Raw genomic sequence first — 27,775 nt, 5'->3', positions numbered from 1 at the left:
TTTTAAAAACACAAGATTTATTCATCAGATATACTGAAAATCTATTCAGTTCAGTTCAGTCACTCAGTTGTGTTCAACTCTTTGTGACCCCATGGACTCCAGCAGGCCAGGCTTCCCTGTCCATCACCAAGTCTCGGAGCTTTCTCAAACTCATGTCCATGGGGTTGGTGATGCCATCCAACCATCTCATCCTCTGTCATACCCTTCTACTCCTGCCTTCAATCTGTCCAGCATCAGGGTCTTTTCTAAGAAGCCAGTTCTTCACATCAGGTGGCCAAAGTATTGGAGCTTCAGCTTCAACATCAGTCCTTCCAATGAATATTCAGGACTGATTTCCTTGAGGACTGACTGGTTGGATCTCCTTGCAGTACAAGGGACTCTTAAGAGTCTTCTCCAACACCACAGTTCAAAAGCATCATCAATTCTTTGGTGCTCAGCTTTCTTTATAGTCCAACTCTCATATCCATACATGACTATGGGAAAAACCATAGCTTGACAACATGGACCTTTGTTGGCTAAGTAATGTCTCTGCTTGTTAATATGTTGTCTAGGTTGGTCATAGCTTTTCTTCCAAGGAGTAAGCGTCTTTTTAAATTTCATGGCTGCAGCCACCATCTACAGTGATTTTGGAGCCCAAGAAAATAGTCTCTTACTGTTTCCTCATTTTTTGCCATGAAGTGATGGGACCGGATGCCATGATCTTAGTTTTCTGAATGGTGAGTTTTAAGCCTACTTTTTCACTTTCCTCTTTCATCAAGAGGCTCTTTAGTTCTTCTTCACTTTCTGCCGTAAGGGTGGTGTCATCTGCACATCTGAGGTTATTGATATTTCTCCTGGCAATCTTGATTCCAGCTTGTATTTCATCCAGCCCAGCATTTCCCATGATGTATTCTGCATATAAATTAAATAAGCAGGGTGACAATATACAGCCCTGACATACTCCTTTCCTGATTTGGAACCAGTCTGTTGTTTCATGTCTAGTTCTAACTGTTGCTTCTTGACCTGCACACAGATTTCTCAAGAGGCAGGTAAGGTGGTCTGCTATTCCCATCTCTTTAGGAATTTTCCAGTCTGTTGTGATCCACACAGGCAAAGGCACTGGCATAGTCAATAAAGCAAAAGTAGATGTTTTTCTGGAACTCTCTTGCTTTGATGGTGCAATGGATGCTGGCAATTTGATCTCTGGTTCCTCTGCCTTTTCTAAATCCAGCTTGAACACCTGGAAGTTCGCAGTTCACATACTGTTGAAGCCTGGCTTGGAGAATTTTGAACATTACTCAAAAAAAAGTCAGACACGACTAAGCGACTGAACTGAACTGAATTAAACTTGTTAGCATGTGAGATGAATGCAATTGTGTGATAGTTTTGGACATTCTTTGGCATCGCCTTTCTTTGGGACTGGAATGAAAACTGACCTATACTCAACAATTACAGAACACACATTGTTTTCAACTATACTTGAAGGATTAAAAAAATTTTTTTAATTGGAGAACTGCTTTACAACGTTGTTGGTTTCTGCCATAAAACAGCATGAATCACCCATAAGAATACATATGCTCCCTCTCCTTTGAAGGATTCTTAAAGCTTGACCATATATGAGATGCATCAGTTAAGACTGAAATCCACTGCAACAGATTCTTCCCACACGAGTGATTTAAACCAGTTAGGAGTTTATTTTTCTCATGTTACATGAAATTCAGAAACAAGCAACTCATAGTTGCTTATATACAGCCAAAAAATACCTTACATGTCTATTATATAATCAGTAGTCTATGATTGTCATCTTATTGGTCTATTCTCTAAGGAAAAAGAGATTAACCTGAGGGCACATGGTAAAGTGAAAATGCCAGATGCCATGCTCCCATTTCCATGGAATTCTTTAGAACCCACAAGCTGTGACCTCTTGCTTCTTTCTCACAGGCCAAGACTGTGAGGTCATGGGCACTCACAGCTGCAAGAAAAGCTGGGAGATGAGTCCTCAGAAATTGTCTACACTGCTAATCTGAACACAACTGTAGTTTTGTTACTTGAAGGAAGGGAGAAATGGATATTGGGACAGCAACTTCTTGTATCTCACACATTAGGCCACATAGCAAGTCTCTAATAATTTTCTGTTTGTATGTTATTGATCTATGTCATGAAGATCAGGCATTCTGTGGACAGTGCAATTCAATTAGGAATCTATAACTAAAAGATAGCTAAAATATGCCCAGCCTGCACATTAAAATACATATTTATAAATAACCTATAGTTCAGTCCAGGATATCTTGATGAGAAATGCACAATACTTAGTACTTACTTATAATAAAAACATTACATACCTAAACTTTAGTGAGGGATTTCCCTTGTGGTCCTGTGGCTAAGACTCCACACTCCTGATGCAGAGGGCCTACCTAGGTTCAATTCCTGGTCAGGGAACTAGATACTGTACGTTGTGACTAAAGATCTTGTATGCCACAATAAAGACTGAGGATCCTACATGCTGCAATTAAGACTTGTTGTAGCCAAATAAATACATAAATAAATAAATACTAAAAAAAAACCATCTTTGTGATGTACATCAAGGGGAATTTAGAGTGCTATATAATCTTTAATACTCATCAGCTAATGAGTTGTCACACTTTAAACACTCACTGATAAATACAATCACAGAATCGTAACATTTACGTTTGCCCCAGTATAATGTAACTGAAGAGTTGTGCCTTCTAAATTGGTCATAATATGGTTTCTCTCCAGAGTGTGTTCAAAAATGACTGAGGGGGGAAGGGGCCCTTAAGGCTAGCTTGTAGTCATTTCATTCACAGAGCTTCTGCCCAGTATGTATTCGCTTGTGCATGATAAGGTTAGTGCTAGTGCTGAATGCTTTTCCACACTGGATACATTTATAAGGCTTCTCCCCTGTATGAGTTCTCATATGCACTCGTAGGCAAGAGGAATTCCTAAAGGCCTTCCCACATTCTTTACATGCATAGGTTTTCTCTCCAGTGTGAGCTCTCTTGTGCACAATGAGATAAGAGCCTGTGCTGAAGGATTTTCCACAGTGATTACACTCATAAGGTTTCTCTCCAGTGTGAGATCGGGTATGTTTCTTAAGGGATGACTGATCAATAAACGCTTTCCCACAGTCACTGCATTCATAGGGTTTCTCGCCAGTATGGGTTCTCATATGTTTCTGAAGGGATGAAGGAACAGTGAAAGCCTTGCCACATTCCTTACAGTCGTAAGGTTTCTCTCCAGTGTGAGTTCTTTTATGAACGTTAAGGTGAGAGCTCTGGCTGAAGGATTTTCCGCAGTGATTACACTCATAAGGTTTCTCTCCAGTGTGTGATCTTACGTGTTTCTTAAGGGAAGACTGAAAAACAAAGGCTTTCCCACAGTCCCTACATTCATAAGCTTTCTCTCCAGTGTGAGGTCTCAAACATATCTGAAGGGACAAGGGGCCAGTGAAAACTTTCCCATGTCCATTACATTTTGAGCTTTCTTTCACAGTACACATTTTTTTGTGGACACTATGGACAGATCTTTTCCCATAGTCACTGTGTTCATGGAGTTTCTCTTCAGTAGGTATTTGTTTATGTACTGAGAAGGAAGAGTGTAATTTGGACATAAGATGTTGATTACATTCAGATTTTTCTCCTGTGAGAGTTCTGAAGTGTTTCCTAAGGGGTGACTCTTGATTAAAAGTTTTTCCACAATCACTGAATTCAAGAATTTTCTCTCCAATGTGAGTACACAAATGATTCCTGAGAGTTGAGGGATGGCCAAAGTCTTTCCCATATTCTTTATATTTGTAGCATTTCTCGCCCTTGCAATATCTTGTATGAATAAGGTGATAATTCTTTCTGAAGAATTTTCTACAGTGATCACATTCCAATGGTTTCTCACCAGGGAGGGTTGGTGCCTACAGAAAAAGGAGTAAGTGATGACTAAAGGCCTTCTTGGGGCTTCCCTGGTGGCTCAAACAATAAAGAATCTGCCTGCAATGCAGGAGACCTGGGTTTGATCCCTGGGTTGGGAAGATCCCGTGGAGAAGAGCATGGCAACCCACTCCAGTATTCTTGCCTGGAGAATCCCATGGACAGAGGAGCCTGGCAGGCTACAGTCCATAGGGTCTGCACAGAGTCTGACATGCCTGAAGTGACTTAACATGCACAAAGGCTTTCTCACTTTTATTACACAGGAACTCATTTCCATGTGGATCCTGCCATATATAGGAAGTATATTATTATGACTAACATTTTTGCCATTTTCAGGATGTGTGTATATTTTTTGCCTTATTCTTTCAAGTTGAAATAGCTGAATACTCTTCCCAAGGCCCCATGGAATTTATTCCATCAAAGGGCATCCTAATTATAGAGTTTTTCTAATCATGGGTGAAGAATGAATGATTTATTAAATACTTGATAGTGGAATGACATTTAAGTAAATGTTTGTTGTTGTTGTTTAGTCGCTATGTTGTGTTTCTTTTGTGACCTCATGGATTGTAGCTCACCAGGCTCCTCTGTCCATGGGATTTCCTAGGTAAGAATACTGGAGTGAGTAGCCATTTCCTTTTCCAGGGGATCTTTCCAACTCAGGGATTGAACCTGTGTCTCCTGCCTTGGCAGGCAGATTCTCTACCATTGCACAACCGGGGAAGCTCAAGTAAATGTTTACTTTTTGATATTCTCTGCAAGGCTGCAAGTGTTGAGGTAGGTTTGGAGATTTCTCCAATTTTATAGGATTAATAAATGATTTCCTGATGCAGCTTTCTGATGAATGATTCTACTTGCCTCAAGTGTCTCCTCTTGTTTGGGTGCTGCTGCTGTTTTAATTTCTTGAAATTCACAGAGATCTCCCAGTCTTAAAAAACAGGAATCATTTCTAGTGAATCTCACCATTTTTATGCCATTGGCAGTTTTTTCTCCAGGGACATTCTGCATGAGAATTACATCTTTTGATTTAAGTTGAGTAGCCCCATCTGAAAGTGAATGGGGAAATTTTTTATAATTATTGGGAGAAAAAGTAGGGGTGAAAGAAAAAAGGAGGCAGGCATGCTATCGATTTGTTTTCAATTAATAACCCTAAATATAAGAGGAAAATGTGAGAGAGAAGATGTAACCAGTGATCAGAGAAATTAATTTAGGAACTTGGCTTTCTCTGGGAAAAGATGCCAATGATAGGAACAAGCAACGGAAATGAGAGGTATTTTACATAGAATTCTGGAGGCTTGGGACATAAAGCTCATGTAATGGTCTCAGCCTTCTTAGCTCACAATGACTGACAACTGTACCACCACTCACAGGCTGTGGCTATTCCATACAATGACCCCTTCCTGCCCGGGGCTCACCTGTACAAGCACTTTGGAGAATTCCTCTCCCCTCTGGCCTCAGTTCTTCCTGCGCCACCTCAGTGATTGGACTGTGTTTGCAGAGATGATACCCTGCTCATGGGAAAAGACATATGATGTGGGGAGACTGTGAAGGAGACAAGGAGTCTTTCCACAAAACTGATTCCAATAGTTTGGTTTTCAAGGATTCTAAAGATAGGCAAGAGCAGCAAAAGAATCAGATTACATAGCCTTTTCACAGAGCACCATAAGACAAACACCCACACACCTTTTCCCACATGATCTGACTCTTGAATTCTAAGCCCAAGATCTGTAAATTACCTACATTTTTTAAGAACTGAGAAAATACCATCAGTGAATTTTCTTGGGAAGTGATAAGACTTCCCCACAAGGGCAGGAACAGTCCATTCTGTGTTTACCGTGTATAGCTGTTCTTTTCAGTTCCTGGGAGAGACAAGTGATGAACTAGTACATGCATAAACAAGTGAATATGAAGGAATGAGGCCAACTTTACCCACTGAGGCCAGGTTCCTAAAGTTCTCCAACATCACATCTCTGTACAGGATTTTCTGAGTGGGGGCCAGCAGGGCCCACTCCTCCTGTGAGAAGTCCACTGACACTTCCTCGAAGGTCACCAACTCCTAAAACACCATGTATACATTCAGGTTCAGCCAAGAACTATCTCTAACTTTGAACCAGAAAGATGATGGGTGAGGCTGAGAGGAAATGGGGAGAAGACCCAATGTGCAGTAAGCTCAGACATTCTTCAGAGGCCTCATCATTTCACCCAAGTTCTTGGAATCTTCCACTTCTGTTCTCACTCACTGGACCATCTCTTTCAGGATCATGGTTTTTAGAAGCTTTTCTAACACAGCTGAGCTGCTATTGCCACAACTAGGTTGCAAGGAGTCTTCTAATCTTATTCAAGATCTAGTACAGATTGAGCATATTATAGAATGAGAAAATACTTGGAAAATGAATGTTTTTCCTAGTGAAAAAAAGTCTTTGTTTTCCTTCATGGCAGCCAGCAGAATATGGAACTAACACTCACCCTCAGGGATTATCTAAAACACAAAACAAATGTTGAAGCTTTTCCTTAAACATTCTCTCTCTCCCATTCTAAGAAGCCCAAAGAACTGAGGGAGCCTGAGGCTCTAGTATTTTGGCCACCTCATGCGAAGAGTTGACTCATTGGAAAAGACTCTGATGTTGGGAGGGATTGGGGGCAGGAGGAGAAGGGGACAACAGAGGATGAGATGGCTGGATGGCATCACTGACTTGATGGACATGAGTCTGAGTGAACTCTGGGAGCTGGTGATGGAGGGAGGCCTGGCGTGCTGTGATTCATGGGCTTGCAAAGAGTTGGACACGACTGAGTGACTGAACTGAACTGAACTGAACTGAGGCTAGTCCGGTTGGGCTGTGAAGCTCTGGGTCACGGACAAGAGATGTAGCCTTTGGGAACAGTGATTTTTTTTGGATAGAGTAACTTCCCACATACCTGTGACCAGGTTGTCAGCAATCCTGCAGCCATTCTTTCTTTTGTGTGTCTCCCTTCTGGCTTGGCAGGGTTCTGACCATGAAGACCTAGAAGCGAAGAAAGAAGCCATGAGATTCTGGGCCTGACAGATATTCAACACTTAGAGGCCTTGTAAGAGTTCTCATACTAGCTTCAGAGTAGCCACACACACCTAAATGCACACACATATATATATACATATATATATATATATATACACACACACACACATAATACAGTAAAGAATTTATCTCCTTATCCAAGAACAATTAGGAATTGGGAATACAGTATGTTCTTATTTTTTAAACTTTTCCTTAGACTGAGCCACCAAAATTGCCTAGAGTCACTAACAATTCAGGAGCAATGAGTCCTCTAGTATTAAAATTCCTCTGTATAAGAAACCAGGACTCCTTTGGGAACTATGTTCAGTGTGGAACAAGAAATGTTCAGCATAAGCCTGGAACAGCTTATACCAGAAAGGAAGGAATCTACCACACAGGAGAAAACTTAAAAAGGTTCCCACTGGCTTATGATGGAACAATTTAATAAACAGTAATTACAATCAGTTGAAATACACCAAATATAAAACAAAGCCATGAGTCCATAATGTTACTAAAAAATGGTCAATGGTCACTACCAGAGGTGACCAGGATATAATTTTGTTATTCTGAAAATTCGTAAAAAAAAAAAAAAAATCAAGCCTGTATCATCCTGTCCCCTCCTTTATGAACAACATTTTATTATTACTAAATAGTTATGATACAGGAAAGTTCTTTCCAGAATAATCATACAAACTTTATTCTAAGTTCCATTTATTATGAAGAAAATGCTAAAATCAGAAAGTCATCATTCTGAAACCACTAGTAAATTAATGCACTTAGGCAATGACAATCAATGGTTACTAAAATATTACGTGAAAAGTGAATGGGAATATTTATTTTCAACTTCTAGCTTTGAAAAAATTTCAAACTCAAAAGTTGTAAGAATTAGTGTAAAAGTGATGAGCTTCCCTATACTCTTTACTAATTGTTAAAGTTTTGTCACATTTGCTTTCCCTCTCCTCTCTATAGGGGTGTGTGTGTGTTTCATCAAGAATATTGAGAGGAAACTACTTGAGAGGAAATTGCGGGTGTCAGACCCTTTTTTCCTATATGCTTCAGAGTGTCATAGGAACTGGGGACTTTCCCTAACAAAATCAAAACCAGGATTTAATATTTATTATCTAACATATAATTCATATGCAGAATTTTACCAACTAGTCCAGTAATATCCTTTACAGCAGCCACTTTAAAATTTCCTATCCAGGATTATGCCCTCAGACTATGTTTCTTTCATCTTCTTTAATCTGGACCAGTCCCTTGGCCTTTCTTCATCTTTTCAGGTTTGAAAAGTCCCAGGTCAAATGTTTTACAGATTACATCTCAGTTTTAGTTTGTCTGTTTTCTCATGGTTAGAGTCACAACGTTTATTTTTGGATGATGTATTTTATAACTGATGCTTGTCCTCAGTGAATCACTTCAGGAGGCATATGGCAACAGTGTGTCTGATTACTGATGTTAATTTCGATCACTTGGTTAAGGTGGTATGCAGCAGGTTTCCCCATTAAGTGACCCCCCCCCTTTTTTTGTAACTAAGAAGAAACCTGAAGGGGATAATTTTAAGACTAAATAGATGTGCTGGGCAACTTTATAAAGGAAGATCAGGCTGATAAATCTTAACATCTTAAGAGACACCTGGACACCATGAGTTCTGATATGATGCAATAAGAGACAATACCAATTATAAAATATTTTTTAATAAAAAAAAAATCCTAACAAATCCTTTCATCTAATTAGCAGTTTATAGAAGAAGGGTAAGAGGAGGGGACAGAGGACATGCTTAATGATATATAGGGGACATAATCAGAAATATCCAGTTTGGAGGAGAAAGAGGAAAGGAAAACTCTTCCTGATTAAGAGACTTCAGAGGTGTAACAATTCACTGCAATGTGTGGCCCTTACAGCTTAAAAAAAAAATAATGTTATTTATTTTAGGCTGTGCTGGGTCTGCGTTGTTGTGTGGGCTTTTCTCTAGTTGCAGTGAGTGGGGGCTACTCTCTAGTTGTGGTACACAGGCTTCAGTAGCTGTGGAACATGGGTTCAGTAGTTGTGGTGCTTTGGCTTAGTTGCTCTGCAGCATGTGGGACCTGCCCAGACCAGGGATTGAACTTGTGTCTCCTGCACGGGTGGGTGGATTCTTTACTACTGAGCCACCACTTCAGTTCAGTTCAGTTGCTCAGTCATGTCCGACTCCTTGCGACCCCATGAATCACAGTACGCCAGGCCTCCCTGTCCATCACCAACTCCCGGAGTTTACCCAAACTCATGTCCATAGAGTCGGTGATGCCATCCAGCCATCTCATCCTCTGTCGTCCCCTTCTCCTCCTGCTCCCAATCCCTCCCAGCATCAGGGTCTTTACCAACGAGTCAGAGTCAACTCTTCGCATGAGGTGGCCAAAGTACTGGAGTTTCAGCTTTAGCATCATTCCTTCCAAAGAACACCCAGGACTGATCTCCTTTAGAATGGACTGGTTGGATCTCCTTGCAGTCCAAGGAACTCTCAAGAGTCTTCTCCAACACCACAGTTCAAAAGCATCCATTCTTTGGCACTCAGCTTTCTTTATAGTCCAACTCTCACATCCATACATGACCACTGGAAAAACCATAGCCTTGACTAGGCGGACCTTTGTTGGCAAAGTAATGTCTCTGCTTTTTAATATGCTATCTAAGTTGGTATTTATTTAACTTATATGCAGAGTACATCATAAGAAATGCTGGGCTGGAAGAAGCACAAGCTGGAATCGAGATTGCTGGGAGAAATATCAATAACCTCAGATATGCAGATGATACCACCCTTAACGGCAGAAAGTGAAGAGGAACTAAAAAACTAAAAAGCCACTTGATGAAAGTGAAAGAGGAGAGTGAAAAAGTTGGCTTAAAGCTCAACATTCAGAAAACGAAGATCATGGCATCTGGTTCCATCACTTAATGGGAAATAGATGGGGCAACAGTAGAAACAGTGTCAGACTTTATTATTTGGGGCTCCAAAATCACTGCAGATGGTGATTTGCAGCCATGAAATCAAAAGACGCTTACTCCTTGGAAGGAAAGTTATGACCAACTGAGCCACCAGGGAAGCGCCCAATTCTTTTTTTTATAGATTAGAGAAATATGGTAAAATTTTTGAACGTTAAGGCTTTGTAACGGCATTTACAAAGTTCCTGGTTTCAGCTGGCACCTCAAAGATATATTCCTTTTAAGTTACATGATTTTAGGTTCTCAATTAACAAAGGTCAACAGACATGGAGAAAGTCTAGAAAATGCTCAACATTGACAAATTAGTTCGAAAACTAGAGAATTTGCCTTCAAAAATAGCTATTTCTACCAAAGTGAGAAAAAAAGGTATTGTTGTTGGATTAAACTACAATTTTAAATATCAACGTCCCTTGGAAAATATCACTATAGCTTGAAAAATCACATGACTTACAACTCACACTTTTGATCCTTGGAATGACATTTTTTAATTCCAAAATGCAGTGTGCTTTTCTTCCCCCAAAGTGATTTATTATAAAAAAGCTTGCTCCCTCTCAATGCTGAGTTAGTTCAGCAATGCAGCTCCATCCTTTTAAGCATTCTAGTCAAGTGTTAGTCACTCAGTCGTGTCTAACTCTTTGCGGCCCCATGGACTGTAGCCCACCAGGCTCCTCTGTCCGTGGAATTCTCCAAACAAGAATACTGGAGTGGGCTCCAATTCCCTTCTCCATGAAGTATGCTTCTGAGTCAGTAGTTTTATACTGGATGCCCTTTAAAGCAATCTTCCTGAATGTTAAAATGATCTATGATTTTTTCATTAAACTTATGAGCAAATTTGCTAATATGTTTATCAAGAGCAATGTTTCCCTTTCTTTTTTTAAAAAATATTTATTATTTATTTCCTGCACCAGGTCTTTGTTGGGCACGTGAGATCTAGGTCTCTGACCAGGGATTGAACCTGGATCCCCTGCATTGGAAACTGGGAGTCTTAGCCATGGGACTATCAGGGAAGTCCCTCCCTTTCCTTTTTAAAAGTAATTTTTAAGTTTATTTTTATTGAGGTAATAATGATTTACAAAACTATGTAAGCTTCATGTGTACAAAACCAAATGTCTTTTCTAACACTCCTTTATTAAGACATCCCACAGTTCACTATAGTGTACATTCTGCCTTGCTGCAATAAGTAATAAATCCAACTTGCTTAATTCTGTGTGTTCCTGGTAACCTTTGGCTAAAGACCACTGATAATATCAAGAAAAACTATTAACTTGGGGGTGTGTCGTAATGGTGTTGTGATAATGCTAAAAACTTCTGTTAAAAGTTTGTTTAAAAATTTTTAATTGAAGTATATTGATATATATGTCATGTTAGTTTCAGGTGTACAGCAAAGTGATTTATTTATATCCATTGTATACATATATCTATGTGTATGTGTGTGTATATATATATACACACACACACACGTTTATACATATATATACATATACATATATGGGCTTCCTTTGTGGCTCCATGGTAAAGAATCCACCTGCCAGTGCAGGAGATGAAGGTTCTATCTCTAGGCTGGGAAGATCCCCTGGAGAAGAAATGGCAGCCCACTCCAGTATTCTGGCCTGGAAAATTCCATGAACAGAGGAGCCTGGCAGGCTATCGTCCATAGGGTCACAAAGAGTTGGACATGACTGAGCAACTGAACACAGCACAATAGATCAAAGTAGAAACTAGTATGATCATCTCAATACACACTAAAAAAGTCTGATAATACTCAACATTGCCTAATGATTTAAAAATATTTTCAGCCAACTCCATAAAAAAAAAAAAACCTCAACTTTTAAAATGGGCAAAATATGTTTTTCTAAAGAAAAATACAATGGCCATTAAGCATATGAAAATATGCTTATTATTAACTACCAGGGACATGCAAATTAAAACCACAAGATACTACTTGACACTCATTTTGATAATTATTCTCAAAAAGACTAACAACTGGTGAGGATGTGGAGAAATCAGAACTCTTATTTGCTGATGGGAAAGAATAATGGTACAGCCCCTTTAGAAATATTTGCAGTTTATCAAAAGGTTACATATACGATTATCATAAAATCAGCATTCCACTCCTAGGTATAAACCCAAGAGAAATGAAAATAAGTCCACACAAAAACTTTAGCAGGAGAGCTCACAGCAGCATTACTTATAATAGCCAAAATGTGGAAAATAACCCAAATGCCCATTAAATTGTGAGTGGATACATGTGATGTATCCATACAAAAGAATTACTTGGCCACTAACAGGAATTAAGTACTGATACTTCCTACAATGTGGATGAACCTTGAAAATATTATACTAAGTGAAAGAAACCATTCACAAAAGACAAAATATTATATGATTACATGTACACGAAATGTCCAGAATGGACAAGTCTATAAAGACAAGAAACAGGCCAGTGCTAACATGGGCCTGGTGGGTAGTGAGGCATGGGGAGTGAGTGCTAATGAGTGTGGGGTTTCTTTATGGGATGACGAAAATCTTCTAAAATTAGATTGCGGTGAGGGTGGCACATCTCTGGGAATACACGAAAATACACTGGATTATACACTTTAGTTACATGTGATTATATCTCAATAAAGCTATTACAATTAAAAGATGCTCCTTGGAAGGAAAGCTATGACAAACCTTGATAGCCTATTAAAAAGCAGAGACATCACTTTGCTGACAAAGGTCTATATAGTCAAAGCAATGGTTTTTCCAGTAGTCATGCAGGGATGTGAGAGTTGGACCATAAAGAAGGCTGAGCACTGAAGAATTGATGCTTTCGAACTGTGGTGCTGGAGAAGACTCTTGAGAGTTCCCTGGACTAGGGAGATCAAACCAGTCAATCCTAATGGATATCAACCCTGAACATTCACTGGAAGGACTGATGCTAAAGCTGAAGCTCCAATACTTTGGCTACCTGATGGGAAGAGCTGACTCACTGGAAAAGACTGTGATGTTGGTAAAGACTGAAGGCAAAAGGAGAAGAGGGCAGCAGAGGATGAAATGGTTAGATAGCATCACTGACTCAGTGGACATGAATCTGAGCAAACTCTGGGAGATAATGGAGGACAGAGAAGCCTGGAGAGCTACAGTCCATGGGGTCACAAAGAGTCAGGCATGACTTGGCAAGTGAACAATAACAACAGTGAAAACTATTACAAAAAATGTTAGTAAACAAAAAAAAGCAGCATAAAGGGAAATGTCTTTAAACCTGAAAACATGCCAAAAATATACAGCAAGTGTTTCAATTTACTAGATAAAAGCCGAAGGCCTTTGAGACACAGAAAAAGAGTGGCTCCTTCTACTAAGCATGTTACAGACAGCACAGTAAACTGGGGAGAGTGGACAAGGATAGGGAGACATGATAGGTTAGAAGATAATAAAGGAAGAATATCATCCTGCCATTCCTGGATGATATGACAGTGTGTAAACAACCAAAAGCATCTACAGGTAAGATTAATTGAAAACTAAGAGGTATGCAGCTTGCTGGATACAGAATATAGCTCTGAGGGCTCAAAACAGAACAAGGGGGCAGTTTGCAGTATACAGGAACAGCACCTATGACCCAACAACTCAAGTTCTAAAAATCGACCTTAAAATTTAAAATCCTAAGTCCATAAAAATGAAGAAACATGGACAAACCCATTCAGATGGGAACAACTCAATCGTCCACCAACAGGATGATTCCACACAACAGAGCTGTAAAAGAGGTTAAAAAAAAAAAAAAAAAGGCAGATCTCTGTGAACTAATGAGTACTTCAAGACACGTCATTAACGGAAGAAAATGAGATACAAGAATGGACATCTTCTTACGGAAATGCAGTCTGATTTGAGAGAGGCTTTTTAAAGAAAGGGTGGACAGGAGACGGAGAAAAGACCCCGAGCATGTGCCCTGTCCGCATCTCTTCCTGTGTACAGACCGATCAAGCAGTCTTTCTGGAGGCGGGAAAAGCGTGGCCCCAACAGGCGGGGATGGAGTCGGTCGCTGCTGGGAGTAAAAGCGGTGGGTCTAGCAGCCCTATGCGCGCAGCTAGGGCTGGGAGTCGCGCGAGAAGCTTGGCAATAGGCGCTGCGGTTCCGAACTGCTTGCGCCTTCTATCATATCCATGATCCTTCCCCGTTCTCCAACCGCCACTCCAGACTCTCAGTCAGAACCTGGGCTTGGGTCTAGCCGGATCGGATGCCAACGGATAAGGTAAGCTGAGGAAGGGGGGCTCTAGAGACCACGCCGTTCCCAGAGGCGCACTTCTGCTTCCGGTTTCGACCTTAATTCCGACGAGTGGGCGGGGCTAGGATGCGGCAAAGCAGAGAGTGGCTAAGGCCCAGTGACGCTGCTGGGCCACAAGCTGAGGACAAGCCCAGTAAAGTTTGGGGGCTTGCCAGGTGTCTCGTGGTAAAGAATCCACCTGGTAATGCAGGAGACGGCAGGTTTCATCCCTGGATCGGGAAGATCCCCTGGAGTAGGAAATGGCAACCTACTCCAGTATTCTTGCCTGGAAAATGCCATGGGCAGAGCAGCCTCGCGGTCTTAAGTCCATGGGGTCTCAGAAGTTGGACAGCCCGAGAACCCACGCAGGACATCTTATTTTAAGCAAAAGAGGCTTATCAAGTAAACTAACTTACTCTTGATGTCACATTAAAATATAAAATGATCCCCAGGTACATGAGCCCAAGTCTTTTGACTCCATTTGCTCTCCCCAAGGGAAAACGTAGAGGTCCCAAGATTTTGAAAAGAAGACTCAGCAGTCAAGAGGAGTCCAAACTTCACTTCCTCAGCCATTATGGATTCTCTTGTGTAGTCACTGCCTCTCCCTTCTTCCTAACCAAAATAAGCCCCCAGAAGTCAGAGACCTTTCTGTCCCAATTCCGATTTCAACAATGATTATCCTGGTATTAAAAACAAATAACCAGAGAGTCTAGATCAGACTTTAAGCTACCTGCTGAGACAGACAGACAGATAGACAGAGACAGAGACAGACAGGCCACTACAAATCTGAGAAGAGCCAAAATCTGATACTAATAATGACAAACACTGGTGAAGATGTAGAACAGGAAAGCTCATTCAGTGCTGGTAGAAATACAAAACTGTACAGCCACTTTGGGATACAATTTGGTGATCGCTTACAAAACTAAACATAATCCTACCAAGTAATACAGTAGTCACACTCTTTGATATTTACCCAAGTAAGCTGAAAACGTATGTCCACACAAAAACCAGCACATGCATGCTCTGGATTGGGGACTGGGGTGGGGGTGGGGGTTGTTTCTTTGCACATGAATGTTTATAGCAATTTTATTTATAACTGCCAAAACTTGGAAGCAGTCAAGATGTCCTTCAGAAGGTGAACAGATAAGAAAACAACATATTACCAGAGCTAAAGTGAATGAACTATCAGGCCATGAAAAGACCTTAAATGCATATATATTAAGTGAAAGAAGCCATTCTGGAAAGATTAAATACTGTATGATTCCAACTATAAGACACTTTGGAAAAGACAAAATTGGAGATCAGTGATTGCCAGGGATTAGTGAGAGTGATTGGTAGAATATATAAGCAGGGCACAGAGAATTTTTAGGGCAGTGAAAATACCCTGTATGATACTATAATGAATATATCGTTACAGTTGACACTTGAACAACACGGGTTGATCTGAACAGGTCCACTTACATGTAGATTTTTTTTTTTTCAATGAGTACATACTAGAGTACTACACAGTTCATGGATGGTTGTATTCACAGGTGCAGAACCCAGAAGGCTGACTGATGAGTTGTACTGGGGTTTTTGACTTTGAAGAGGGTCAGGGTCCTTAGACCTCATGTGTTCAGCATTCAACTGCAGTTCTCAAATGAGATTCATTCAAATGAGAAATTCACATCTGGTTCAATAGTTTTATGCCAGCTTCATCATTCCTGGCCTCAGGTTCTGCTTGGCACCTGGAAGCCATCTATGTGGGTACCCTCAGGACTTACTGTTATATCAAATTAGTGCCCCCCACCCCTGTCCTAAATATTTTTATCCATCAGAAGTAGGAGCAGTGTTTGGTGGTCCTGAAGTGGAAGAACCTTGAGGTCAGGGCCAAAGGTTGTTAATGATTATAGCAGGGAGCAGAGCAAAGTTTGGTGAGAAAAGACATGCCACTTGTCTGAATTTCTGGGCTGTCTGACCCCCTCTGGAACTTCCTTCTACCTCCTCTCTCCCAAATTAAAACAATGGAGTAAACCTCTTCAGTGGATTCTCCTTTCTAGGCTGTATCCCAATGAATAAGCAGCCTGCCCTCTGTGTTTCTGTTGGGTGCAGCCTTGTCATTTCCTCTAGGAACAAGAGGCTCTGGGTTTCTAGTGAGGTGCATGAGTATGGATGGCCAGGGCAGAGTTACTGGCAAAGCGTGTGTGTGCTTATATTTACAGTAGAGCTCAGGAAGGCCCTCTCACTCTTTCTTCTGGTGATATATGATGTGGACCATCTTTTCACATGCTTATTTGCTATTTGTATGTCTTCTTTGCTGCTGTGTCTATTAAGGTCTCAGTCCATTTTTAACCAGCTATTTGTTTTCTTATTGTTAAGTCTTAAGAGTCTTTTATCAGTTGTCTTTTGCAAATATTTTCTCTAAATCTGTGCTTGCCTTCTCACTCTCTGGACAATGCCTTCAGCAGAGCAGAAATTTTTAGTTTTAACAATGTCAGTTTATCAATTATTTCTTTTATGGATCATATCTTCCATGTTATATTTAAAAAAGTATTGCCATACCCCAAGGGCTTCTAAGTTTTCTCCTATGTTATCTTCAAGGAGTTTTACAGTTTTGTATTTAATACCTAGGGCTGCAATGCATTTTGAATTAACTTATGTTGAGAGTGTTAAGGCCAGTGTCTAGATTTATTCTTTTGCATGTGGATGTCTGGCTGTTCCAGCATCATCTGTTGAAAAGAATTATATTTCTATATTTCATTTCCTTCGCTCCTTTGTCAAAGATCAGCTGACCATATTTATGCTTAACATCAGTAGTCTTTAAAAATAAAGTCTTTAAAAATAAGAGTATATACAAGAAACACATTGGTATGATTGAAGTTTTTTGTTTTTTTCTTTCATTTTCACTGCAATGCATGGTTCCAGGCCTCACTGCTTTCAAGCAAAATGAAGTGATCATTCTGCAACAAAGCTCTGTTGTATTCTTTACTTTCATAAGGATTCTTATAGAGTTGAGCTGATAGTTGACCAAAATGAAATAAAACTTCATCAGAATGACATATATGGGAATACTTAGCCAAGTGAATTCTATGTAAAAAAATATATTGTGAGGGGTATTTCAAGTGTCTGCCAAATTCACAATGCTCAGAGACTGAAAAACAGGTGAATGACACAAGCCTTAAATATCTGTCATGGTTATCGTGCTGCTTTTCTATTTTATGGAACTGTTAATCTTCCACTAGTGAAGGGAAGGAACTATACCTTCTGAATCTTACCATGTCTACCACGCTGGACTTTTTTCCCATTCAAAATATCCCACTGAGGTGCTGACCTTCTGGTATTGAGACAAATCTCCCAATCTGAAATAAGATTACAAAAAATTATGTTATTGGAAAATAAATGGAAGGAAGGTGTTAAAAATGAAGGCCAATGTGTGTTTACTTTCAAACATTGACTTAAAATATATTTTAGAACAGAAAGAAAGAATAAATTAAGTTTGGCTGGATTAGGAGTTTGGCGTGATAAGGTGCTGTGGTCAAACTGGTAGGTGATTTACTAAGAAATGATTCTAGTGTTGAAACTGACTATGAACGGAAAGCACCATGGAGGAAAACAAAGGTGAAAGGAAATGGATAAAGAGCTTAAGGCAAATGCAAAATTTAAATTAAAAAATGGGACAGATTCTACCATCAGGCCAAAAGAAAGTTTCCAAAAGTGAGGGAAAAGTTAAAGAGAAGAAAAGTTGGACTTCCCTGGTGGTAGAGTAGATACGAATCCACCTGCCAATGCAGGGGACGTGGGTTCGGTCCCTGGTCCGAGATCTCACTTGCTGTGGAGCAACTTAGCCCGTGTGCCACACTGCTGGGCCCGAAAGCCTAGCGCCTGTGCTCCACAACAAGAGAGGCTACCAAAATGAGAAGCCCGTGCACCACAGCAAGGAGTAGTCCTCAATTGTCACAACTAGAGAAAGCTGCGAACTGCAACGAAGACCCAGCACAGCCAAATACATAAATAATTAGCCTTTTCTCTTTCTTGGAAAACTTTCCATTTTCTTCAGCTTTCCTCTTAGTTCTACCTGAAAGATCAGACGAGGTCTGCATAGCTGGTGCCCTGCTCTGAGAGGAAGATGCCTGATATAATACTAACATGTAAGGGATGACAAATACTTCCATAAATATGGGGCCGAGAGTCTGCTCTTCAGGGATACCAAATACTCTCAGGTATAACTTGAGAAACAACAAAATGTTCATGTCAACTTTATCAAACCAGTACACTTTAAAATAAAACTAAAACGCAATGATATTCACATTCTCTCTCATTTTTCACAAAACAGACTCCCAATCTTTTGCCTAAAACCCAATCTCAAGCTTATATACAGAATTTTGAAGTCCTAAGCCTTTTATCCTAGAAAAAATAAAGTCAGTACAATGGACAGATCTTCATTTTTCAAGAGGAAGCCATTGTACTGTAAAGTCTGTGACCTCAAAGGTCACTGGAACCTACACCATCACAAACATCCTGGCATCAGGCAGTTGCCGTCTCTATCAGTGTGCACTTGAAAAAGAGGAAGGGAGACCCAAAGCCTAGACAGGTTTCATGTTCTCCCACCATCAACCCCAGGGCTTGATGGTCCTCAAGCCCCTTCTCCTCTCTACCTGGACATATTCATAGTGACCTCATCCAATTATGTAGCTTAAGAGCACCTCTCTCTCTAACGATGTATCTCACCACAACTAGATTGTGACCTCTTCTGGTCTTAATTTTCTCTTGTGATAGGATTAGCAATAGTTCTGAGCACATTACGACAATAAATGCTGGAAATGCATCACTCCTCCAGTGACAGCACAAATTCTCAGAATCACATGTCAGCTCCCTGTCTATTATAGCAAAATGAGGGCACACAATCAGCATGGATGGTCAGACTGAATTAGTAAATACTGGGATGATGGTATCATTCTCTTATGTAAATGAAAGGCCCTAAGATCTGAGGAAATTTAACTTGGACTCAGTCCGTAAGCAGGTTCTGTTGGAATAAAAAACTCTGTTTCACTAGAAGGAAACACATCTGCCTGGAAGGAAGAAGCATGTGCTTTTATAAAAGAATAAATTTCCTACTCACTTGAAAATAATTTGTCAAGACATCCAGTCACAGTCCTTTCCCCTTCTGATGTCTCTTCATAAAGACAGAAAAAGTCCTAAGACAGCCTTAAGAAGAAACAAAAACTGAGAATTCAGGCTGCCCACAGTTCCCATACTCACAAGCCTGGAAACAACCCACACTAATTCTAAGTAAACACATACACACTGCTGCCATAAAATGCCCTACAGTCCACTTCACCTGAAATTAGAAATGGATTTTGGTAAAAAGGAAAAAATGTTTAATAATCTAATTTCATTTTACAGATAAAAGTCTAGACAGGTAAAATTGTTGGGGTTATTTTTTTGGCTAACAGTGATGTCTCATCAGTTAAGCAGAACTTCTCCCACAAAAATGGGCAGACTTACCCCTTTCTCCCCAAGTCCCAGGATTTACACAAAAGGATATTGTTATATACTTAAGCACCCTCCTAGACAGCCCAGAAGCAGGACTGTGTAGACCCAGGCCACAAAGACATTATGTTCACAGGCCAGTAAAGTACTGTCTCTGAAAGGAGCATCAGCAAGTACTTGCCACAAGGGAAAAAATCAAAGGCTGGCATCTGTGAATCTGACAGTGAAATCTGCCTTATACATGTTATTCCCGAAGTCTCTTCAAGACAGTTGAATTCCTCTTGATTAAGCAGTAGTGGGAGTCTTGCCTCATGCCATCAATCTTTAAGCAGTAGGCATTACTGATTTGTCATCAAGCATCATTCATTAGCCATCCTTCTGTGGAAGACGGCAGTTATATATTATGTGAAAGTCATTAGAAACTGTAGATGGCATGAATATAAATAATTGCCATTTCCTGAGTACCCATTATGTACTGGAAACATTGAAAGCTCATATGATTATCAAGTTATTATTACTGTCATTCAATAGTTGAGGCAATTCATGTGCAAACAGCAGTAGTAATTGGTCCAAGATCACCACTTAGGAAGTGGTGAGCCAGAGCCTGAATCCAGGTTACTGTGTCTCAAAAGCCTGAACTCCTAAGATTATTGTTAATTCTCCAATATGACTGGACAGTGATCATGAAATAGTGCGCAGGAAATGACTAACTTAGCAGGTCTGGGTTGCCCAAAATTTTTACTAGGAATATGAGTATGAACCTATGATGTAAGAAGATATATTTTAACTGGGTTTTTGAAGAATAATATGAGAGTATGTTCACAATATAATTTATATGGAAAGGAGGATATAAAATTATAAATTAAAAAAAAAACTTATTTATTTATTTATATTTTTGGCCACTTTGTGTGGCATGTAGGATCTGAGTTCCCCAACCAGGGATCGAACTTGTGCCCCCTGCAGTGGCAGCATGGAGTCTTAAGCACTGGACCACCAGAAAAGTCTGGAAAATATCTATTTTAGATATCCACTGAAAGGCCTAGACACAATTAAACCCCAGGAGCACTGAGTCCATGTATCATACAGACCTTGGTGTCTACAAGGAAACAGGCTTCTTGGAGAAATCATTGATTATGGTCTGTTAACAGTCAAATTTGGGGCTTCTCTGGTGCCTCAGCAGTAAAGAATCTGCTGCAATGCAGGAGACCTGGGTTTGATCCCTGGGTTGGGAAGATACCCTGGAAGAGGGCATGGCAACCCACTCCAGTACTCTTGCCTGGAGAATTCCATGGACAGAGGAGCCTGGCAGGCTACAGTCCATAGGGTCACACAGAGTTGGATATGACTGAAGTGACTAAGCAGCAACAGTCAAATTCAAAGTGAATTGGGAATTTATGCTCAAAGATTTATAGGGATGTGTTGAAAGGACAAATGAATCAAATTAAAAGGCCTACTCTTGGCCAAGTTTGGGAGAGCCTGAGCATCAAATAACAGCAACTGTTTATAATATGATAAATGAAAGAAAAATAGGGGAATATGTTGTGAAACCCTGAAAGGGGGAAAAAAAAATAGAGAAGGGAGGGTAAGTGTGGGGAGAAAGCTCTTGTTCACAAAAGACTGACAGCAAGAGAATGGAAAAATTTGGAAAAAGAAAAAGAATTAGAAAAAACAACAACAACCAAAAGCACTTTTCAAGACCTCAATGTAAAAAATAGGTAGAAGTGAAGATCAACAAGTGATGCTAAAACCACTGGGTGAAAGGGCTGGGCAACAGATTATTCCCCTGTTGCCAAGTATCACCCTCAGATTGTTGTTGTTGTTGTTTAGTTGCTGAGTCATGTCCAACTCTTTTGTGACCCCACAGATTAGCCCACCAGGCTCTTCTGTTCATGGGATTTCCCAGACAAGAATCCTGGAGTGGGTTGTCATTTCCTTCTCCAGGGGATCTTCCTGACAAAGGGATCAAACCAGCATTCCTGCACTGTGGACAGATTCTTTACCACCGAGCCACCTGGGAAGCTTATCACCTACAGATTATCACAAAGAAAAATGTGACCGTGCAAGACAGAGATGGGTACCTTAACTAAACACTTTGCACTCCTAATACACAGTGGACGACTTGCATTTATGTGCCTCCTGATGTGACATGACATGAAGTACACATGACCTAGGACATTTTCAAGTCTCTAAACCTGCAGTCTAATGCAGTAGTCATTGTCTTGCTCTATGTGGCTATCGTGAATATGAAATGTGGCTAGTGAGACTGAGGGCCTGAAATTTGTCATTTTACTCACTTTTAATTAAATTTTAGAAATAAAACTGTTCAGTTACTAAAAAAAATCTTTCAGTATGTTTGGAGCAATCTGGGTTTCCCCAAATATTTTTTCAACAGTCAATTTTCTGAAAGCTAAATACAGATCAAGAATTTCTAATAAAAATTTAGCATCCATACTAAATGAGGTGAGCTTACGTGTAAAATACATATCAGAGTCCAACAACTTGGTACAAAAGAAATGTACAATTTCTCACTAATAACTTTGTATTAGCTACATTGGTCATTAATTTCACCAATAGTTATATATTAATAACTGGGTAAATTAGGTTAGCTATGACATATTATTAAAAATAACTTCACATGTGTATTTTCTCCTAATTTGACTACTAAACATTTTAAAATCACATTACATTTGTTAGATACTACTGGCTGTATCAGGTGACTCAGTGGTAAAGAACCTGCCTGCAAAGGCAGGTGACCTGGGTTTGACCCCTGGGTCAAGAAGATCCCCTGGAGGAGGGAATGGCAACCCACTCCCACTTGCCTGGGAAGTCCTATGGACAGAGGAGCCTGGTGGTCTACAGTCCATGAGATACACAATTACATGAAATTATAGGAAAACATTACCATATGGGAATGCCAACATTTTTCAATATAAATCTCCCGGACTGCAGGAACCACAAATACTGGCCAATGTTTTAGGTAAAACAGATGTAAAACCTAAATGCAATGTGCAATTTGAATCCAGCTTATTTGAATCCCAGCTCCGTCCAAAACCCGACAACTATAAAATATACTTTTGGAAAACTGGAGAAATTTTGATTTTCTTGGATGGACAATGGAGTTTTGTTCTTAGTAGGAAACTGTCCTCATTCTTAGAAGTCAGTGTCTGCAATTTACCATTAAATGGTTCATCATTTTATATACATATAAAACGACAGACAAAATCTTAGTGAACTTAGATTCATGGATATTCCTTTTATTGACCACAAATTTTCTTAAGATAAAAATTTCAAGATGAGGGAATTTCTTGGTGGTCCAGTGGTTAGGACTCCGCACTGTCAATCCCGTGGGCCATGGTTCATCTCCTTCCTGGTGGGGGAACTAAGATCCCTCCAGCCGTGCAGCATGGGCGAAAAAAGAAAAAAAAAAAAAAAAAAAAAAGAGAGAAATTCTAGATGAATACCTGGAAGAAAAATCTACCCGTCAAAACTCATCTTACATAAATTCAATTCCAACGGCGGCTACTAATGGCAAACAGCTTCGATCGACTTCCTTCCCAGAGGCTTCTATATTTTGAAGGTTTGGGGCTTTACGGGGCTCTCATATGGTAAATTTATTATTTATATGAATCCCTTCCCTCCTGCTCTTATTTAGATCAAACACACGTGCTCCCTAATAACCTACAAAGGTTTCTTCTGTTTCCAACGGAATATGACTTACCAAACTTCAGTAACCGACAACCACGGCCGGAGTAAAGCCACCGAGAGCTCACCGGGACACGGGGACAGGGGGCCATAGGCGCCGGAGTGTCGAGAAGGACGGAGATGCTATTTCTTTTCCTTGTGGAGTAAGGACCCAAAGGCTGCTCCGGTGGCTTGTGAAATCGGGAGCAAAGCCGATGGAGAGTAGGCCGGGCGGACCCGCCTCCTCCCGGAACTGCCGCCAGGCCGAGTGGGTCCTAGCTCTCGGAGGAGGGGCCGCCGCCCGGCAGCCCTCGAGGCTAGTGTCCTTTGACTTCAAGCCTCCTCTTGGGTCTGTTCCCCTCCTGCTTGACCACACAGAGACCGGACGATATGAAACGAAAATTTCACCTCACACCCGAGCCGAGGCACACCAGTAACAGAACTTCTTCACTGCGCACGCGCAAATACAAACGCGCACGCGCACTTTCATTGTCCGCGTGCAGCCTAAGGGGTGGGGCCTCGGAGGTTGGGCGGGCCCTAGAGGCCACTGCTTCTAAAGTCTGGGAGCTTCGGGGAGTTATTCCCTTTTCCTTCCGCTGAGAGGCACTGAGGCACAGTTTCCGGACCCGCATGGTGGGGCTGTGGCCCAAGATTGGCTAGGTGGTTTGCTTTCCTCAGTAGTCCATGCATCTTACATGAAAGACAAATGCTTTCAAATTTGGGTGCATAATTGAATAGTCATTTCATAGAAGGAGGCAGATAATTAAGGTGACAGTGCACAGTTCACAATAAGTTTTAGGAATCCTAAATACGTGAACCGTGAACTTCCAGATGTTCAAGCTGGTTTTAGAAAAGGCAGAGGAACCAGAGATCAAATTGCCAACATCCGCTGGATCATGGAAAAAGCAAGAGAGTTCCAGAAAAACATCTATTTTTGCTTTATTGACTATGCCAAAGCCTTTGACTGTGTGGATCACAATAAACTGTGGAAAATTCTGAAAGAGATGGGAATACCAGACCACCTGACCTGCCTCTTGAGAGACCTGTATACAGGTCAGGAAGCAACAGTTAGAACTGGACATGGAACAACAGACTGATTCCAAATAGGAACAGGAGTACGTCAAGGGTGTATATTGTCACCCTGCTTATTTAACTTCTATGCAGAGTATATCATGAGAAACGCTGGGCTGGAGGAAGCACAAGCTGGAATCAAGATTGCTGGGAGAAATACCAATAAGCTCAGATATGCAGATGACACCACCCTTATGGCAGAAAGTGAAGAACTAAAGAGCCTCTTTAGTTGAAAGTGAAAGAGGAGAGTGAAAAACTTGGCTTAAAGCTCAACATTCAGAAAACTAAGATCATGGCATTTGGGACCATCACTTCATGGGAAATAGATGGGGAAACAGTGGAAACAGTGGCTGACTTTATTTTGGGGGGGCTCCAAAATCACTGCAGATGGTGACTGCAGCCATGAAATTAAAAGACGCTTACTCCATGGAAGGAAAGTTATGACCAACCTAGACAGCATATTAAAAAGCAGAGACATTACTTTGCCAACAAAGGTCTGTCTAGTCAAGGCTATGGTTTTTCCAGTGGTCATGTATGGATGTGAGAGTGGGACTATAAAGAAAGCTGAACGCCGAAGAATTGATGCTTTTGAACAGTGGTGTTGGAGAAGACTCTTGAGAGTCCCTTGGACTGCAAGGAGATCCAACCAGTTCATCCTAAAGGCGATCAGTCCTGGGTGTTCATTGGAAGGATTGATGTTGAAGCTGAAACTCCAGTACTTTGGCCACCTCATGCGAAGAGTTGACTCATTGTAAAAGACCCTGATGCTGGGAAAGATTGAGGGCAGGAGGAGAAGGGGACGACAGAGGATGAGATGGTTGGATGGCATCACCGACTTGATGGACATGGGTTTGGGTGGACTCCGGGAGTTGGTGGTGATGGACAGGGAGGCCTGGCATGCTGCGATTCATAGGGTCGCAGAGTCAGACAGGACTGAGCAAATGAACTGAACTGAAATGAACTAAGTTGTCTTTCAGCAAAAGGAAACGGAATTTTAAAAAAATTTATTTTACTTTATATTGATGTATTTACTTCACTGCATTGGATCTTAGTATTGGCGCACAGGCTTAGTTGCCCTGCAGCATGTGTGATCTTAGTTCCCCCACCAGGGATGAACCAGCATTCCCTGCATTGGAAGGGAGATTCTTAACCACTGGATCACTGGGGAAGTCCCCAGGAAAGGGGATTTTTAATAGCTGCTATTGAAGATGATGCTGTGAAAGTGCGCACTCAATATGCCAGTAAATTTGGAAAACTCAGCAGTGGCCACAGGACTGGAAAAGGTCAGTTTTCATTCCAATCCCAAAGAAAGGCAATGCCAAAGAATGCTCAAACTACCTCACAATTGCACTCATCTCACATGCTAGTAAAGTAATGCTCAAAATTCTCCAAGCCAGGCTTCAGCAATATGTGAACTGTGAACTTCCAGATGTTCAAGCTGGATTTAGAAAAGGCAGAGGAACCAGAGATCAAATTGCCAACATCCGCTGGATCATGGAAAAAGCAAGAGAGTTCCAGAAAAACATCTATTTCTGCTTTATTGACTATACCAAAGCCTTTGACTGTGTGGATCACAATAAACTGTGGAAAATTCTGAAAGAGATGGGAATACCAGACCACCTGATCTGCCTCTTGAGAAACCTGTATACAGGTCAGGAAGCAACAGTTAGAATTGGACATGGAACAACAGACTGGTTCCAAATAGGAAAAGGAGTACGTCAAGGCTGTATCTTGTCACCCTGCTTATTTAACTTATATGCAGAGTACATCATGAGAAACGCTGGGCTGGAAGAAACACAAGCTAGAATCAAGATTGCTGGGAGAAATATCAATAAGCTCAGATATGCAGATGACACCATCCTTATGGCAGAAAGTGAAGAGGAACTCAAAAGCCTCTTGATGAAAGTTAAAGTGGAGAGTGAAAAAGTTGGCTTAAAGCTCAACATTCAGAAAATGAAGATCATGGCATCTGGTCCCATCACTTCATGGGAAATAGATGGGGAAACAGTGGAAACAGTGGCTGACTTTATTTTTATGGGCTCCAAAATCACTACAGATGGTGACTGCAGCCATGAAATTAAAAGATGCTTACTCCTTGGAAGGAAAGTTATGACCAACCTAGATAGCATATTCAAGAGCAGAGACATTACTTTGCCAACAAAAGTTCGTCTAGTCAAGGCTATGGTTTTTCCTGTGGTTATGTATGGATGTGAGAGTTGGACTGTGAAGAAGGCTGAGCACCGAAGAATTGATGGTTTTGAACTGTGGCTTGGAGAAGACTCTTGAGAGTCCCTTTTACTGCAAGGAGATCCAACCAGTCCATTCTGAAGGAAATCAGTCCTGGGTGTTCTTTGGAAGGAATGATGCTAAAGCTGAAAGTCCAGTACCTTGGCCTCCTCATGGGAACAGTTGACTCATTGGAAAAGACTCTGATGCTGGGAGGGATTGGGGGCAGGAGGAGAAGGGGACGACAGAGGATGAGATGGTTGGATGGCATCACTGACTCGATGGATGTGAGTCTCAGTGAACTCCAGGAGTTGGTGATGGACAGGGAGGCCTGGTGTGCTGCGATTCATGGGGTCACAAAGAGTCAGACACGACTGAGTGACCGATCTGATCTGATCTGATTCAGTTTGATGTCAGGACTTGTTTCTCAGTGTTACATCATGAACTATACAATTAACCTACTAAATCTGATTTAATTATAATTTATCCTCAAAAACTTTGTGTCTTATTTCTTTATTTTTGGTTTGGAGGCTTGCAGGATCTTAGTTCCATGACCAGGAATTGAATCCAGGCCCCCTGCAATGAAAGCACTTATCCCTAACCACTGGATCACCAGGGAATTCCCAGAAACTGTATGTCTTTAGATAACAAAGTTTTCCAGAGACAAAAACGTTTCTCTTGAGGGGAGGTTAGATTAGGTGAATATAAAAGTTCAGCAGAGGATGAGATGGTTGGATGGCATTACCAACTCAATGGACATGAGTTTGAGCAAGCTCTGGGAGATGGTGAAGGACAGGGAAGCCTGGCATGCTGCAGTCCATGGGGTCGAAAAGAGTTGGACAGGGCTGAGCGACTGACCACCACCACCACCACCTAGAATCAAAGTAGAAGAATAGGGAGGTTGAAAGGCTTGTAGATTATGGTTGAGAAACTGGAAGAAGTAGGAGGGGATGTTAGTGAAGCCTTGTGACATCACACTTCCAGGTGTATTGTTTTGTCATACTAAAGCGAAAAGGTATTTGGAGTCAAGATATAAAGAAATACTAGAGAAAGCTGAACAGAGACCTACTACTGTGAAGTAATGATGATTTCAGAAGTAAAGAAGCCAGAATGGCAGTTGGGTTGGGGGGCCACAGCAAATGCGGGCACATGATACAATTTATAACCCT

General features: G+C 40.9%; 1 protein-coding gene across 8 annotated transcripts; it reads right to left on the bottom strand.

Moving 5' to 3' along the window:
* Positions 1-1,653: 1,653 nt before the first annotated feature.
* On the bottom strand, positions 1,654-23,777 carry LOC147368537 (zinc finger protein 177-like). Of its 8 annotated transcripts, none has more exons than XM_086409142.1 (8): positions 23,347-23,777; positions 19,258-23,016; positions 17,414-17,497; positions 6,831-6,916; positions 5,844-5,970; positions 5,330-5,422; positions 4,773-4,960; positions 1,654-3,901 (listed from the first exon to the last, which is right to left on the bottom strand). In XM_086409142.1, the coding sequence occupies exons 4-8, from the start codon at positions 6,861-6,863 to the stop codon at positions 2,795-2,797; spliced, it is 1,548 nt and encodes a 515-aa protein (XP_086265268.1). In that variant the 5' UTR covers positions 6,864-6,916; positions 17,414-17,497; positions 19,258-23,016; positions 23,347-23,777; the 3' UTR covers positions 1,654-2,794. The 8 variants fall into 8 exon arrangements, 7 of the variants coding, with proteins under 7 accessions (XP_086265268.1, XP_086265273.1, XP_086265270.1 ...); XM_086409147.1 differs by having other exon boundaries at positions 4,878-4,960; XM_086409144.1 differs by having other exon boundaries at positions 17,400-17,497; positions 19,258-19,343.
* Between the last annotated feature and the right edge of the window lie 3,998 nt (positions 23,778-27,775).

The sequence above is a fragment of the Bos grunniens genome, chromosome 7, assembly GCF_055505025.1.
Source record: "Bos grunniens cultivar Pamir isolate PY7600 chromosome 7, Bosgru_T2T1.0, whole genome shotgun sequence".
Lineage (NCBI taxonomy): Eukaryota > Metazoa > Chordata > Mammalia > Artiodactyla > Bovidae > Bos > Bos grunniens.
The sequence above is the reverse complement of the archived record's forward strand: the minus strand, read 5'-3'. Positions and strand labels throughout refer to the sequence as shown.

Excerpts from the sequence above, each read along its gene's own strand:
- LOC147368537 (XM_086409142.1), bottom strand. The coding sequence starts at position 6,863 with ATGGCTGCAGGATTGCTGACAACCTGGTCACAG. Across the intron at positions 5,971-6,830 it reads TGCTGACAACCTGGTCACAG|GAGTTGGTGACCTTCGAGGA; the intron begins GTATGTGGGAAG and ends ATGGTGTTTTAG. Across the intron at positions 5,423-5,843 it reads TAGGAACCTGGCCTCAGTGG|GGTATCATCTCTGCAAACAC; the intron begins GTAAAGTTGGCC and ends TCCCATGAGCAG.